Source organism: Mauremys reevesii, linkage group 19 (genome assembly GCF_016161935.1).
Source record: "Mauremys reevesii isolate NIE-2019 linkage group 19, ASM1616193v1, whole genome shotgun sequence".
Classification (NCBI taxonomy): domain Eukaryota; kingdom Metazoa; phylum Chordata; order Testudines; family Geoemydidae; genus Mauremys; species Mauremys reevesii.
In genome coordinates, this window is record NC_052641.1 from 20,958,814 (window position 1) to 20,972,294 (window position 13,481).

Here is a 13,481-nt window from a genome sequence, read left to right on the forward strand (position 1 = left end):
GCTCCTTATGGCCATCACTTCACAGCAAGTGGGCAGACATGTTCTGCACTGACTTGCAGCTGCCACGTGATCGAGGGGGGCCTCCCGCAGGCCACACTGCAGTGACCTAGTCTGGCAGTCACAAAGACATGGCTAGCCCCGGTGGAAGCACTCCGTGGGCCATACAGCGGAAGGATCCCTAATTGGTGAGATCTCCTCCTCAGCGGGCACAGATCAGAGTAGTCATGACGATATGCCCTTAGTGTTTATAGTGATAAAGTTTTAACATATCCAGAGAGTAAAGAAAGACCTCCCTGCTGCGGCATGGAGCCTGACTTTCCTAAGGGCATTCTCCGCCCTCCAACAGCCATTCGTTCTCACAACCCTTTTCTACAGCACCTGGGCAAAGAGAGTGACCACTAACCCCTCACTCCTTAGCAACCCATTAGAGACCCTCCACCATGTCACACATGGCAAGGGTCGCAGCACAGAGAAATGGCAGTGGTTGCCTGACAGCTGGCAAATGAAACAAAAATGGATGCATTTGTCAACAAAAGCCACCTGGGAATCCAGAAGTTCCCCATACCTGTTAACTTCTTGGGCAAAGGATAGACAACCCCACTCAGAGGAGGTGACTCCCATTCCTGCCACACCCTACCATTGCCTCTCTCTTCTCTGGAGCAAACTACAAGTGCCTTCCTCTTGACCAAATCCTTCCCGATATCTGAAGCCCTCTGAAACACAGCACAATAAATCTCCCTGTGAAGGCAGTCCAGCCACAAAGGGAGCTGCTGCAGCATCAGTGTGTGGGAGGATCTACTGGCCCAACCCTGCAGATTTCACTGGAGGATTTGCCTGTGTGAGGACTGCAGGCTCAGGTAACAATACATCCATGTCTTGTTTTTGAAAAAGAAAAGCACATGCCATTTTCAAGTTCCTAAGAGGATACCCACCAGAGAGCTAAAAGTGTTTTAAAAAGGTACTTGCCCATGTTCCTTTAGGGCTCCCAGGTGAAAATATTTTATAGTTTAACCAGAAAATCGCAGTGTTACCCAAACTAAGAGAAGCTGCCTTCTTTGCTGGCCATTTTCAGCGTTATTTGCTACATGTTAACTTCACTATGGAAACACAATTAATGTTTTGTCTGATGAGATTGCTGTGCCCAAGAACGGTTCGTAAATCTCCAATGAGACTGGCTGGATTCAGTGTTGTTATATTGTTGCTTGTTCATCATATAGCCAGTTATTTTATCTACTATTCAGTCTATTAGGAGGATATTGTTTCAACTCACTGTATGCTGTATTTTACACGGCATGTTGACAGCGTATCTAATCTTGTTAAAGGCCACCAATAACTTGTTTTCTGTGTGATGTCCCAGGGATAATCCTTCCAAACTCCTGACCAGAACTTTGCAGCAACCAAAGAAACACTGCTTCCCTTGAGAATTTTCCCCAGGTTTTACACGGAGCCCAGTACAAGCTGGGAAAGGATTTTAGGAATTGAGGGAGTGTGGTGCGAATAGCCATCCAAGATTTGAAGAGCTTCCAGGGACTCAACAGTCCACAAGAAATACCAGACCTCAAGCCAAAAATTTGGAGCACTGATGCTTCACACACCACTAACTTCCAAAGTATTACATAGAAAATATGAATGTCTTTCTATTTCGGGTAGAGGGTGGTGCCTGGTTTTGCATCATGACTTTCAACCGGGCAAAACTAGATGGGGCTTGGTTTGTTTCCTTTTCACTTTATTGCAAGATTTACAATAGTCAAATCATCTCCAAATAGCTCCAATTCCATTACACCCTCCCCAACCTCATCTCTCCTAACCACCCAGCCTTGCTCTGCATTCTGAGTTAGCTCCTGTACGCTCAAAGCTGAAAAGATTTAGGGGGTCTTTAACCATGTCACTGTTGCAACAGAACAAGAGCAGTCATGGGGCATCAGAGATTCCAAAGAACATCCTCGTATGTTGAAAGGCAGGGCTTGCCCCTTGTAGCAGCTATGTTCAGCAGGACTGAAGCTGTTAAAAAACAAATTCAGTCTACAAGAAGACAAATTACCTCTGTTGCTAAGATACCTTATTTGACCATTCCAGCCAATCCTCCAATTGCTTCTGAATTTTACTTGGCATTTGGGTATGTTGATGGTTTATTATATCAAGGGAATGACTCTTGACAGGCAGGGAGTCCCTGGGGGACCTTCATCAGGCTACAGGTGGTGCTCAAAGGCCCTGAGGGAAAGGAGTAGCGATTAACATTAAATAAGGCCCAGATTCACCACAACTGCTACTATTCTACCCACAAAACCTTGGGCTTTCTTCCTCTCAGGCCACCTTCTTCTCCTCTACCACCCCTAACAGACACTTCCTATCTCCCACCCCCGCCTATAGACTTGCTTCTTTCTCACTTGGACAGTCCTGTTCCACCCCACCTCACCTGGGCCTGGCTCAACACCCTCTGCTTCTAAGTCTTACGGAGAGGAGAACTCAGCGGATGGTTCTGCCTCATGACAAAGAGAGATGGAAGCACAAGTGCGTCAGATGCAGAGCTCAAAGTCACGCAGGTCAATACCCAAGCACCCAGAAGCCGTGGGAAGGAAGGTTTCCCTTCAGTTACATGTGTTATTTCAGAATTAATAAGGCCAAGGTCCAGCCCAAAGCCAAGGCTCAAGCGAGGTCTGAATTTTATCCCAGCTCCTCTGCCTAAAGATCAAGAAGGCAACTCAGGGAACTCCCTGTACTTTAGTCATTGTTTGTGGCTGACTTTACAGTCACCCGAATAAATAGCACAATGGGGAAAAGGGAGGTGATTTTACTATGAAAATGTGCAAATCTCACCCCTGGATACTGGTGCCAAAACTGAGACTGGCTGGCAGAAGTCAGAGTCACAAGCCTAAGAACCAACCTGCGGGTGCAGATCTGGGAATCCATTGCTCTGTTATTCAGGATGTGCAACCAAAGCCAGTCCCCTCCCCTGCTCTTCACCCTGCAATACCTGCATGACAACTGCAACTATTTCCATTTTTATTTGCAAAAGTGAGGGAATTGAAATCCTATACTGGGGGGTGGGGGTGGAGGGGAATCAACCTAAGATACACAACTTCAGCTACGAGAATAGCATAGCTGAAGTCAACGTATCTTATTTCAACTTACCTCCCGTCCTCACGGCGCGGGGTTGATTGCCGCGGCTCCCCCGTCGACTCCGCTTCCACCTCTCGCCAAGCTGGAGTTCAGCAGTCGACGGGAGAGCGATCGGGGATTGATTTATCGTGTCTACACTACATGCTATAAATCGATCCCCGATAGATCGATCGCTACCCGCCAATCCGGCAGGTTGTGTAGACGTAGATGCCCAAGGCTGTGTGTGAAGCAGAGTTCAACTGCAATAAAAGTATCTACAGGCCTTTACAGACACTCTCCAAGCACCTCTCTTTGGCATTACTGCAGCCTCCCAGGTTGTAAATTACAGTTAGACTCGCTAATCAGAGCATAAAAGATTGTTCTGCAGATTAGCAATGGCTCTGTGTTTTATATTATCAGCAAGAAGGAGCCCATTAGTTACTATTAAACCGAGCAAAGCAGCCAAGTGCAGTGAATTAGCGATGCCCATGCTTCACTGCACGCTGGCTTTAGAATAACCACTATTATTATTTTTAAAAACCACAACTAATTACCAGAGATAGTTGAAATATGATTGGGGAAGAGGAACAAAATGACCCGGGCATGAAAGCTGAGAGCTGTGGTTGTCATGCAATCCTCCGCTATCCCATTCCTTTGCACCTATGTAACCGCCTGCACATATGGGGTTAGCTCTCGCCAAAAATTCAAGGCTTGGCACACCCTGGACGGGAAGATGATTTAAAGGGAAGCCGGGCTATCAGCTCTAACAGCAGGGACAGCTAAATAAATACTTACTAGGCAAGAATGCTGAGCTGCCGAGGCAGTGGAGAGCGAGAGGGGTTTTTTAGAAAACACTGTCATTGTTTCAGAATCCCTGTCCAGCCAGAGGGGTCTACCAGCGAGCGCTGACAGTTGGCTGTAAACAGTCCCCGACCCTTCTGCTGGGAAGTCACAAGATGTACAGGAAGCAAAGGTCACCTTTGGAGTGAATGAGAGATCAGCTCCTCTGAGCTGTTTTCTGGTAAACTCTCTTACTAAGTTAAAAGGATTGTTGGTTAATTTATGACTGTTCAATTCATATATAAATATAACTGTATGCATGGTCAGGTCATCATCCCCAGTTACAGCCGCCAGGATGAAAACGTGGAAGGGACAGAAAATCTTACACACTTCAGGCCATAAGCCAACAAAGTTCCTGGAGCGAGGAAGAAACTTCCTTCCCTCTCAGGAACGTTACGCATCATCACTTCACAGCTCCTAGCACAGACAGGAGGACTGGATGGACTGCTGGTCTGGTCTAGGACAGCAGTTCCTTTGGCAGTGATGGGGTTATGCCACGTGGAACTAGATAACACAGTGGTAAATCAGACCCAGAGGGAGTTAAAGGCATCAGCCCTCAAGTTAGAGCAAAGCACACCGCTGCTGATCCTGCCACATCCCCAATGCTACTGCTGAAGAGACTGCATTTAAGGCAAAGCCAGAGGCTTCTGGGCCACCAAGCCACATTCAGCTTCAGACACCAAGTCACTGTGCAACTTTGGGCAAATCACTTCACCTCTCTGTGTCCCTAAGCCAAAGCAGGTGGAAACTGGGGGGAAGAAATCAGGTTCTTTACAAGAGAGCAGATGCTGTTTTCCTGGCTGAGCTAATTACAGAAGAAACACGCTGCTAGCTTGCCTGTACGTACACTTGTGACTCCAGTGATGCTGGCGGAGAGACTGCGCAATATGCCGTTTCACTGGCAGCATATTACTGAAAGATGGACTCCATGGCACAGGTGATGATAAATAATAGACAGCAGTTAGGAGATCTGGTGTTCACGCTGCTCATACTGCAAGGGGGAATGTGCTCACTAAGACAGTTTGCAGATCTCAGCTTTGGGTGAACCGTGCAACTGGTGGAAAGAGATTTGAACAGACATTTATACCCCATCGGGAGTAACAGCTGGAAAATTTACAGCATTAAGCAAGGAAATCTATAGGACACACAAAGAGCTAAATTCACCTGTGCTGTAAGCCCATGGAGCTTCTCCCGGGGTACAGCAGGCCCAAAATATTCATGCCCTGAAGGAAGGCAGGAGGAGAAACGTACAGGGTTAGCTGAGACTAGAAGCACCATGCACAGCTCATCCTCCACAATCAAAGCTGAGAGGCTGGAGTTTAGAAGGCAAACAGCTTTCCTAGAAACTCCAGGCAGTTTGCAGTTTTATAATGGAAAGAAGGATCTGAACTGGACACAGCTGGAATAATAGAAGCTACCTGCAAGCAACCTTGTCCTAAAACCCATTTTGCCTGTTTGTCAGTTGCTCACAAGTTAGAAATGGAGACAGGGAACAGACCAACAGCCTGCAATGCTCAGATGGTGCAATACAATTCTGAAAAATGTGACATTGCTCCCAGTGTAATGGCTTTTTTGAGATGATGAATATAGCAGAACTCTGAGAACCATATGCTGGATAACAACGTGCACACAGAAAAACAGCCGGGAAAAAATATCAGCAGAATTTCTGAAAGTATTTACATCGGCACAGTCAAAATGATGTTTCAGTTCCAAGCAGAAATAAATGAGAAGCTTCGTAAGAAAGCTCAGGCATGTTAAAATGAATTATTTCCAAAGCCAGACTCACAAAATCATTGATCTGTATCAGGGCACATTTTTTACAAATAAATTAGATGGCTACTCGCTACCCCGCACACATGAGCGCATTGCTCTCTGTCTTTGTGAAACTTGTCGTAGAGCACAGCAAGCGACTGGCCCCCAACATGTGCTAATTCATCAGAGCTTCAGAGAATTAAACACATTTGTACAAAAGAGACGCTTTCCAAAAACATGGCCTGTCTTACAGATACATTTGTGTTAGTAATGAAGAAACCAATGGCAATATCACTCTTAGGTTTCAGACAGATGGCTAGCTGATCTATGGCATTACTAGTCACTTAAAATTATGAATATAAACACTGATAGATGAAAGCACTGAATGATTATAGAAGATATTTCTCTCTGTGACAAACGACTGTACGTATTCATCAGTTATAACTGCAACCATACAAAGAAATGCTCTTAAGGCAAGCTAAAACTGCAAGATCTCTGCAGCAGGGACTGTCTTTCTTTCTTTCTTATAACAAAACAAAAGAATGACAGAAACAAAATCTCAGGGTCTACACACTCTCATTTTTTGGGTCTGGAACCAAATTTCACAGCTGGCTCTGTAATGCTCCTAAGTTCCTGAACCAAAACCCCAAGTGCCCTTGGAAATCAGCACTGGCAGTTTGAGTGCCTCTCCATTTTAAAATAAATAGCATAATTAAACCATATCAATCAACAGCTGAGTTGTTTAGAATTCTCACAGGACCCTTCCCTCCCCTTTTCATGTCTGCACCAGAAGCAGAGAATTAGAAGTGGGGTAATCATCAGAAAGTTATTGATGTAATTATGGGAGAGGGGAGGAGGCGGCAGCTGAAAGCTCAGTACGCCAGCCCTGCTAGGCAAGAGGAGGAGACGGCCATCCCAGCAACCCACACAACCTGGGCTCCGGGATCAGGCAGCACCAAGTGTGTTCAGATATATGAAGGGAAATGATGAGGTGAAGGGACCCCACATGGGCTCTGGCAGAGATGGAGTTAAAGCCCATCCCAACTATCTGCGCCCCCTTGGACTCTGCAGCCAGGGATGGGTGGATTAGCAGGTGCTCCCACATAAATGCTCGAGCACCGTGGGCAGCAGGAACTCAACTCCCTGGAGATAGTTGGAGGGAGATGGAGCATAGAGGAGAAAACAGTGAAAACAGACTCCCAACGTGGCTCCCAGAGGTCCACAGGTGCACAAACTGCCACTCGTTGCTTCTTGCGACATTCAGCACAAAGTTGACGAGTCTGTTTAGTAAGCATTCAGGTGGGTAAATAAATGAGAGGCGTCACCTCCGCTTGACTTCACAGGACTTCCCTTAAATCCCTTGCAAAGGCAAAGGTCTACCTCTTGGGCAAATGATCCTCCCGTCAGGGGCAGCTCTAGACATTTCGCCGCCCCAAGCACGGCGGCATGCCACGGGGGGCGCTCTGCCGGTCGCCAGTCCCGCGGGACCAGCGGACCCTCCGCAGGCAAACCGCTGAAGGCTGCCTGCGTGCCACCCTCCCGGCGACCGGCAGAGCGCCCCGGCAGGCACGCGCTTGGCGTGCTGGAGCCTCGAACCGCCCCTGCCTCCCGTGGGTTCTCTACACACACTCAAGCATGCAAAGGGCAGCAGCCTCAGCAAAGGCCTCAAGCTCGGGCTGACCCAGACCCAGTTATGCACCGATTTGGAACAACACAATTGTGGGGTTCACACAATTTTGAGACACAAATACCACCGAGCATAGCTTGCGCTGCACATTCAGCAGGCATTTTTGAGCACGTCAGCAGTTAGCCGGAGCGCCTGATCAAGGCTCTCCGGCAGTTTCTTTGTTCAAGGAGTCAGGGGGTTATTCAGGAACGATTTCTTTTGGGGGGTGGGAAGGCAGAGCTACAGACCCACCGGAGGGATCTAGAACTACTGGAGCATTGTGCTGCAAATACAGTTCAGGGCAGAATGACATGCGGGGGGAGCGGGGGGTCCCCATCACTGCCACCTCTGGCTGAGAAAAACGATCGAGCCATTTTTCAGAAAGAAAGAAGGCAAAGCCCAAGATGCAGGAAGGAGGAAGGTTTCGCTCCAAGTCCCCATGCCCCTTCCCTGGACAGGACTTGCCCAGGAGTGGGTGTATTATTGATGCATTCGGAGGGAACTGGGGGCAGCCTTCCTGAAGGGGAGGAAGCATGGCAAATAAAGCAGCACGTTATCCTCAGGGCGAAAAAACCAGGCCCCTCTGTTAAATCACCCGGTGCTACCACACGGATACATGCGCCGCCTGGTGCTACCAATTCAGGTGGGAAGCTGCATGTCACCTCCAGCAGCTGCCAGTGGGCAGGTGACCGTCTAGCAGCTACGTAAGTGCCAGAATGGGCTGCGACTGCCACAAGGTAAGAGCTTTAAAAGGGAAAAGGTGCAAAGTCCTGTGGGTAGCGCAGTCTAAGTCACCATAACTGGCAGGCGCTGCTAGGCTGCCTTCCCCGCACGCTCTCTCTGCCCCTCCTTTCAGCAGACACCCTCGGGCTCAGTTAAAGAGACAGAGCCCAGTGAAAGGGACCAGCTATTGCAGGTGCCTCCCTCTCTGGGCACCCAAATTGAGGCTGAAGCACGTCTTAGGAAGCTGCTTCGACCTGGGCCGTAGCTCCTGTACGAACCCCAGCCGGCATCCGGCACGCTGCTTAGAGCCTCCCGCGTACAACGTTAAGCAGAGAGGAGACACAGTCATCGGTAAAATATCCCCACCAAACCAGTCCCATCGAGTGCCCCCGAACCGTCCCGCAGTCATTTAAAGACAACAGGGCAGCTGTGTTCTGAAGATTAAAAAAGCCTCCTTGCACTGAGCTACCCACAGGACTTTGCACCAACCCCCCCTCCCCCAAAAAACACCTGAGACACCCAAAATCACTATTGTCATTTTAAAAACTCCTGGCTACTGCTTTGAAAGAGTCTCCTGATAAAGAAAAGCACCAGGAAGCAACGAGGGGACATTAGGGTACCTATATGACAACATCAGACCCTCGGAGCAGCGAGTCAGTCCCGGGGTCAGGGGCATGACTCCACTGGGACAGTGGCATTGTGCTCACTTACACCAGGGTGGGATTTGGCCCTTGGACTCTATCTGTCTTTACTGATTATTTATCAGAGGCTTGTAGACAGATTTTTTTTAAATGACACATATAACTCCTACGTAAATCAAGGTCTGACATCATCAACTTGAGCTGGGCATCATGTGGACAAGCACCCCACAACACAGACCTACTAATGAACCTCAAACTAGACCTACAGTCCCCCTGCCATCGCAAACCCACAGGGTTTCCCACCCCTGCAATGGCTTTTCGATGTAGATGCATCTCAAGACCCGGATACTCACTTTCACTTGTTGACCAAGCAGAGTTTGAAACTGAACCCATGGAGATTTTATTTCAGGGAGAAATCTTGTAGCATCTTCCCCAGGCTTTCCAGCCTGGATCCATCCTAGCTGGACTTGTTTTCACCCACTCTGATAATCATCAAAACAAGCCTAGTTAAAAGCCAATTGCTTGGAAGTACTGTAATTACTGCCATTATGCACTTCATAATGCCTGAGCAATTTCATTTTCATAGTACAGGGTTGGTTTCTTTTCTTTTTTTTGTTTTTGTACTTTACTAACCTAGGATCACAGGTTAGTAAAGATGAGCTTCCAACAAAGACATTTACTTATCCTACCAAGTACAGAACACAAGCTAAAAATGAGCACGGCTCCAATCTCAGGAACTAAAAAGGAGCTGTTTGGATAGCTAGGAAAAATAAGCAGTTTCATATCGCTGCATTATAACTGTATCATCCCTAGATGCTCTAGGAGAAGGCGAAACAAACAAAATGTAGCCCTCTTGGCTAAGAAAAAAATGGGGCTGAAAAGTTAATACAAATGAATATGCAACACAAACAATAGCAGGACACAGCACATAAAGCTACACAGCAGAGCTCCCCCAGGTGAGATGGGAAAGAGAGGGGTTCAGAAGAAGATGCACGATTCCAGCAAAAACATGAGATCCAGAATTTTTTACTTCCATGAGACTTACATGGATATTTCAGACTGGAAAATCTGCTTACAAACTCGTCCCACCTCAGGCCCTGCACCACGACCGACTGGCAGATCTGTACAGCACAACCCTCCTCAGATTCCCTTACTGCAATGACAGCTGGGGGTGTTTTGAAAACCTAGAAGGCTCCAAAAACTACTGACCAATCAACAGAGTGGGGTTAATATAATGCCAGCTCGCCTTGGATACTGCTGCCATCCAGACGCTTTTTAAAAAGACAGGGGGAAATTCATTCCTAGAAAACCAGTGAAGCTGCAATGGGATTCATTTAATCCCTAGTTTATGATGTTTTCTAAATTCAATTTTTATAATACTCTCAGAGGAGGAAAGAGGGTGTTGAGTGTAAAACACCGGACTGGAACTCAGGAGATCTGGCTCTGCCACCAACTTCCTGTGTTACCTTGGACAAGTCACTTTATCCCCCTTTTACAGAGAAGTTATGTCCCTGGGAATTGTGAGGCTTAATTAATATTTGTAAAGCTCTCTGCCGTTCTTGAGAGGGAAATGCAAAGAATCATTATTGTACTTTAAAAGACTCTTTTCCCCCCTCCCAATTTGGCAAACACTGAAATTGTCCTCTCTCTAGTTTAAACACTTCTTCATATACCCAGGGCTGTTTAATCACAACACAAACTAGCAGCTCACACAACATCTTTCTGCAACAAATCATCCCATTATCTCACCACTGTCATCCTCTGGTATTAGCAGCACTGTGAATCTGGCAACTGTGTTGTTAGTTCACCAACCTGAAAGGGGGAGCAGAGCTGCATGAGCTTTTGTGAGTGTGTGGGAACATGGGACACAGGACTGGAAGGGCTCTCCTGGGGCACTGAGTCCAGTCCTCTGCTATCACAGGCAACCCTGGCATATCACCCAGTTCTGAAACTCAGCAAGCTCCACCCTAAACCAGTGAGGTTTCTTGCCCCCACTTCTACTGAGAGCCTATTCCAGAACCTCAATCCTCTGATGGTTAGAAACCTTCTGATTTCCAGTCTAAATTTACTCATGGCCAGTTTATCCCATTTGTTCTTCTGCCAACATTCCCCTTTAGCTTCAATAGCTCCCCCCCACTGCCTTTCCTCGCCCCCCCCCCCCACATGTATGTATAGAGACTAGAGAGTAATCATATCCACGCTTATCCTTTGATTTGCTAGGCTAAACAAGCCAAGCTCTTCCAGTCTCCTTTCATATGACAGGTTCTCCATTCCCTTGGTGTAAGACGGCTCCAGCACACTGCAGCTTAACCATTATTTAAATGGCTTTATTATTGTTTCTTCACATGATTGAAATTTGTTCCCTGGATATATAACAGGTTTGTTTCTCTGTTTTACCTGTAAAATAATTGTGCTGTTTGCATTCAGTAGGTGAGCTGCTCGCTGTGTACGCTGAGGCTTAGCAATGCACTTGTTGCACACTATGCACACGTAATGTAAGCCTAGCCTCAAGCTGGCAACTACAGACCAAAACAGAGAGCTGGTTTGAAATGAGATGGGGCCACCAAGCATAAAGCTGCATGGCAGCTCCCTGATATTACCTACACCCTGCTGCAAAGCAACAGCTTGCAACCCTGTGGCTTGGGTCACTGTTAGTCAAAGCCAAGCAGCAATCACCCAGTTCTAAAATGTAAATACTGCAAAACCTGGCAAGTGTAGCTTAATCTGTTATTGTCTGCTATGTGATGGGTGGCAGCTATGGCTTCCTTTCACAAGCAAAGGTTTATAATGGTTTGTAAATGCCAGGGGAAATTCCTCTTCCAGGCAAGTGATTCCCAGGTTAGGAAGGGATTTGTGCCTTTTAAAAGGTGATTTTATGGGTAGACCCAGATTATTTTAGGTGGAAACGAGGATGGAGCAGAAAGAGGGTCAGACTAGTGTCATTTCCCAAGAGAGGCAGCTCAACCTACCCCACAGAGCTCCATTAGAGAACTGGCCATGGCCGGCACATCCATCTACAACAGCAGCGGCTGTATCAAGTGTCAGTATAACCCTTCATGAAGTTCAACATCATCCGAATGCTCCAACTCTAACAGAGCAGCTGGTACGTTATATCTGATCCTCTCACTGCTAAGCAGTGGCCTCGTAATCCCAGTTTAACAACAGGGGGCCAAAGAAAGACAGAAACCTCAGGCGTCTGAGACTCCGTCTGGGATCGGATTCTTCCAACCTAAGCAGGTATGTTCCCCTAGCACTGGCAGCCTAATTCAAAAGGGAAAACACAAAACAGTCTGAGAAATATCATGCTTTTTATGCTTGTGAAAGGCTCCGGCTTGGCAGCCTGTCACCTGAGGTCCCGTCCCACTACTAATACTCTGTAGAGAAGCTTGCCTTGATCTTCTCCAGGCCCATTTATTAGTTCGCTTCAGTGGAGGCAGCCATGGAAAATGCCAGTGAGCATCAACTGCAGCAGTAGTGGGATGTAAGCATCACGCCAAGACACTGACTTGGAGATATTGGCTACTAGCAGTCACAGATTGGCTAAGTGCAATTGTAGGCACTTTCATTACACCATCCCGTAGCAGAACAAGAAGGGAGAAAGACCATACAGAGATAGGAGAACAAGCAGGAGGACAGGCACAAGACGTAAGCTGAAACATTCAGAACCCACAAGGGGATTGCCAGGAACATAGCCAACTAAGCCAAGTCTTATGCCAAGATGTACGATGGGAGGAGGACAAGCTGTGAAATCGAGAACAAGAGACATTAACCCAGAGGGAACGGAGTGTAAGGGGGAAGACAGACAGACGCACAAGCCCACGCAATCCCACCTTCAGAGTCTTTTGTTAAACAAGCCTTTCCAAATCCACATTTTCAGACGTAAAAGAAAAAAAAAAAAGTCTTCAAACCTGGGAGCTTGCCAAAGCTTAAAACACTGTTGCAGACTGCCCACACTTTAAATAAGCAGTAATTGAACAATTATTGCAATAAAGGAGGCTATGTGCTTCAATGAAATTACATCAGCTCATTATGGTACAGCTTCAACTAAAGTGTCACTGAAAAAAAAATTTAATGGGCAAACTGATAGGAGCAGTGGGACATAGGGTATGTTTTTATTCGGTGTATTATGGTAGCACCTAGAGGACCCAACCAAGATGAGAGTCCCACTGTGCTTGGAGCTGTACAGTTCTATAACCAGAGACAGCATCTGCTCCAATGAGTTTAAAATCTGAATTCCCAAGGACTGGGAGAGGAAACAGTCCCAGAGAAGGGAGTGATTTGCTCACCGTCACATAGCACATCACTGGCAAAGTGGGGAACAGAACCCAGGTCTCCTGAGCCCAGCCCTGTACTCCATTCAGCAGCCCACGCGCCCTCCCCTGTGTCAGGAACACAATCAGCCTTGGTATCTTGAGGCAGCAGAATGCTGCCTTACCTGCCTTCACTATGCCCCCCCTTGAAGACCATAGGAGCCATCAAGGAGAAATACAAGGACCTGACCCTGTAAACCAATTCACATGAGCAGTCCTGACTCACACAAACAGCCCCATTGAAGTCACTGTATCTGTACAATAGGGCTAACGGCACTTCCCAATCCCACAGGGCCTTGTGAGGAGAAACACAATAAAGGTTGTGAGGTGCTCAGACACTCCAATAATGGCAACCGTACAAGTACTATCACTAACTCCCAGGGCCGGCCCACAACATTTTGGCACCTGAGGCTAGGAGCTCAAATGATGCCCCCATGTCCCCTGGCTTGG

The 13,481-nt window shown here is 47.3% G+C and overlaps 1 protein-coding gene across 3 annotated transcripts in view; it reads right to left on the reverse strand.

Annotated features, from left to right (window-relative positions):
- Nucleotides 1-13,481, reverse strand: part of KCNT1 (potassium sodium-activated channel subfamily T member 1) — a 165,121-nt gene that overhangs the window by 79,144 nt on the left and 72,496 nt on the right. Inside the window, exon 1 of one of the 3 annotated variants that reach the window (XM_039506905.1) lies at nt 9,767-9,841. The exons of the other annotated variants lie outside the window; for them this stretch is intronic. Within the exon in view, the coding sequence (XP_039362839.1) occupies nt 9,767-9,768 (2 nt within the window). The 5' untranslated portion in view covers nt 9,769-9,841. Of the gene's footprint in view, nt 1-9,766; nt 9,842-13,481 lie in introns of those variants that run through there. 3 annotated transcript variants of the gene reach the window in all.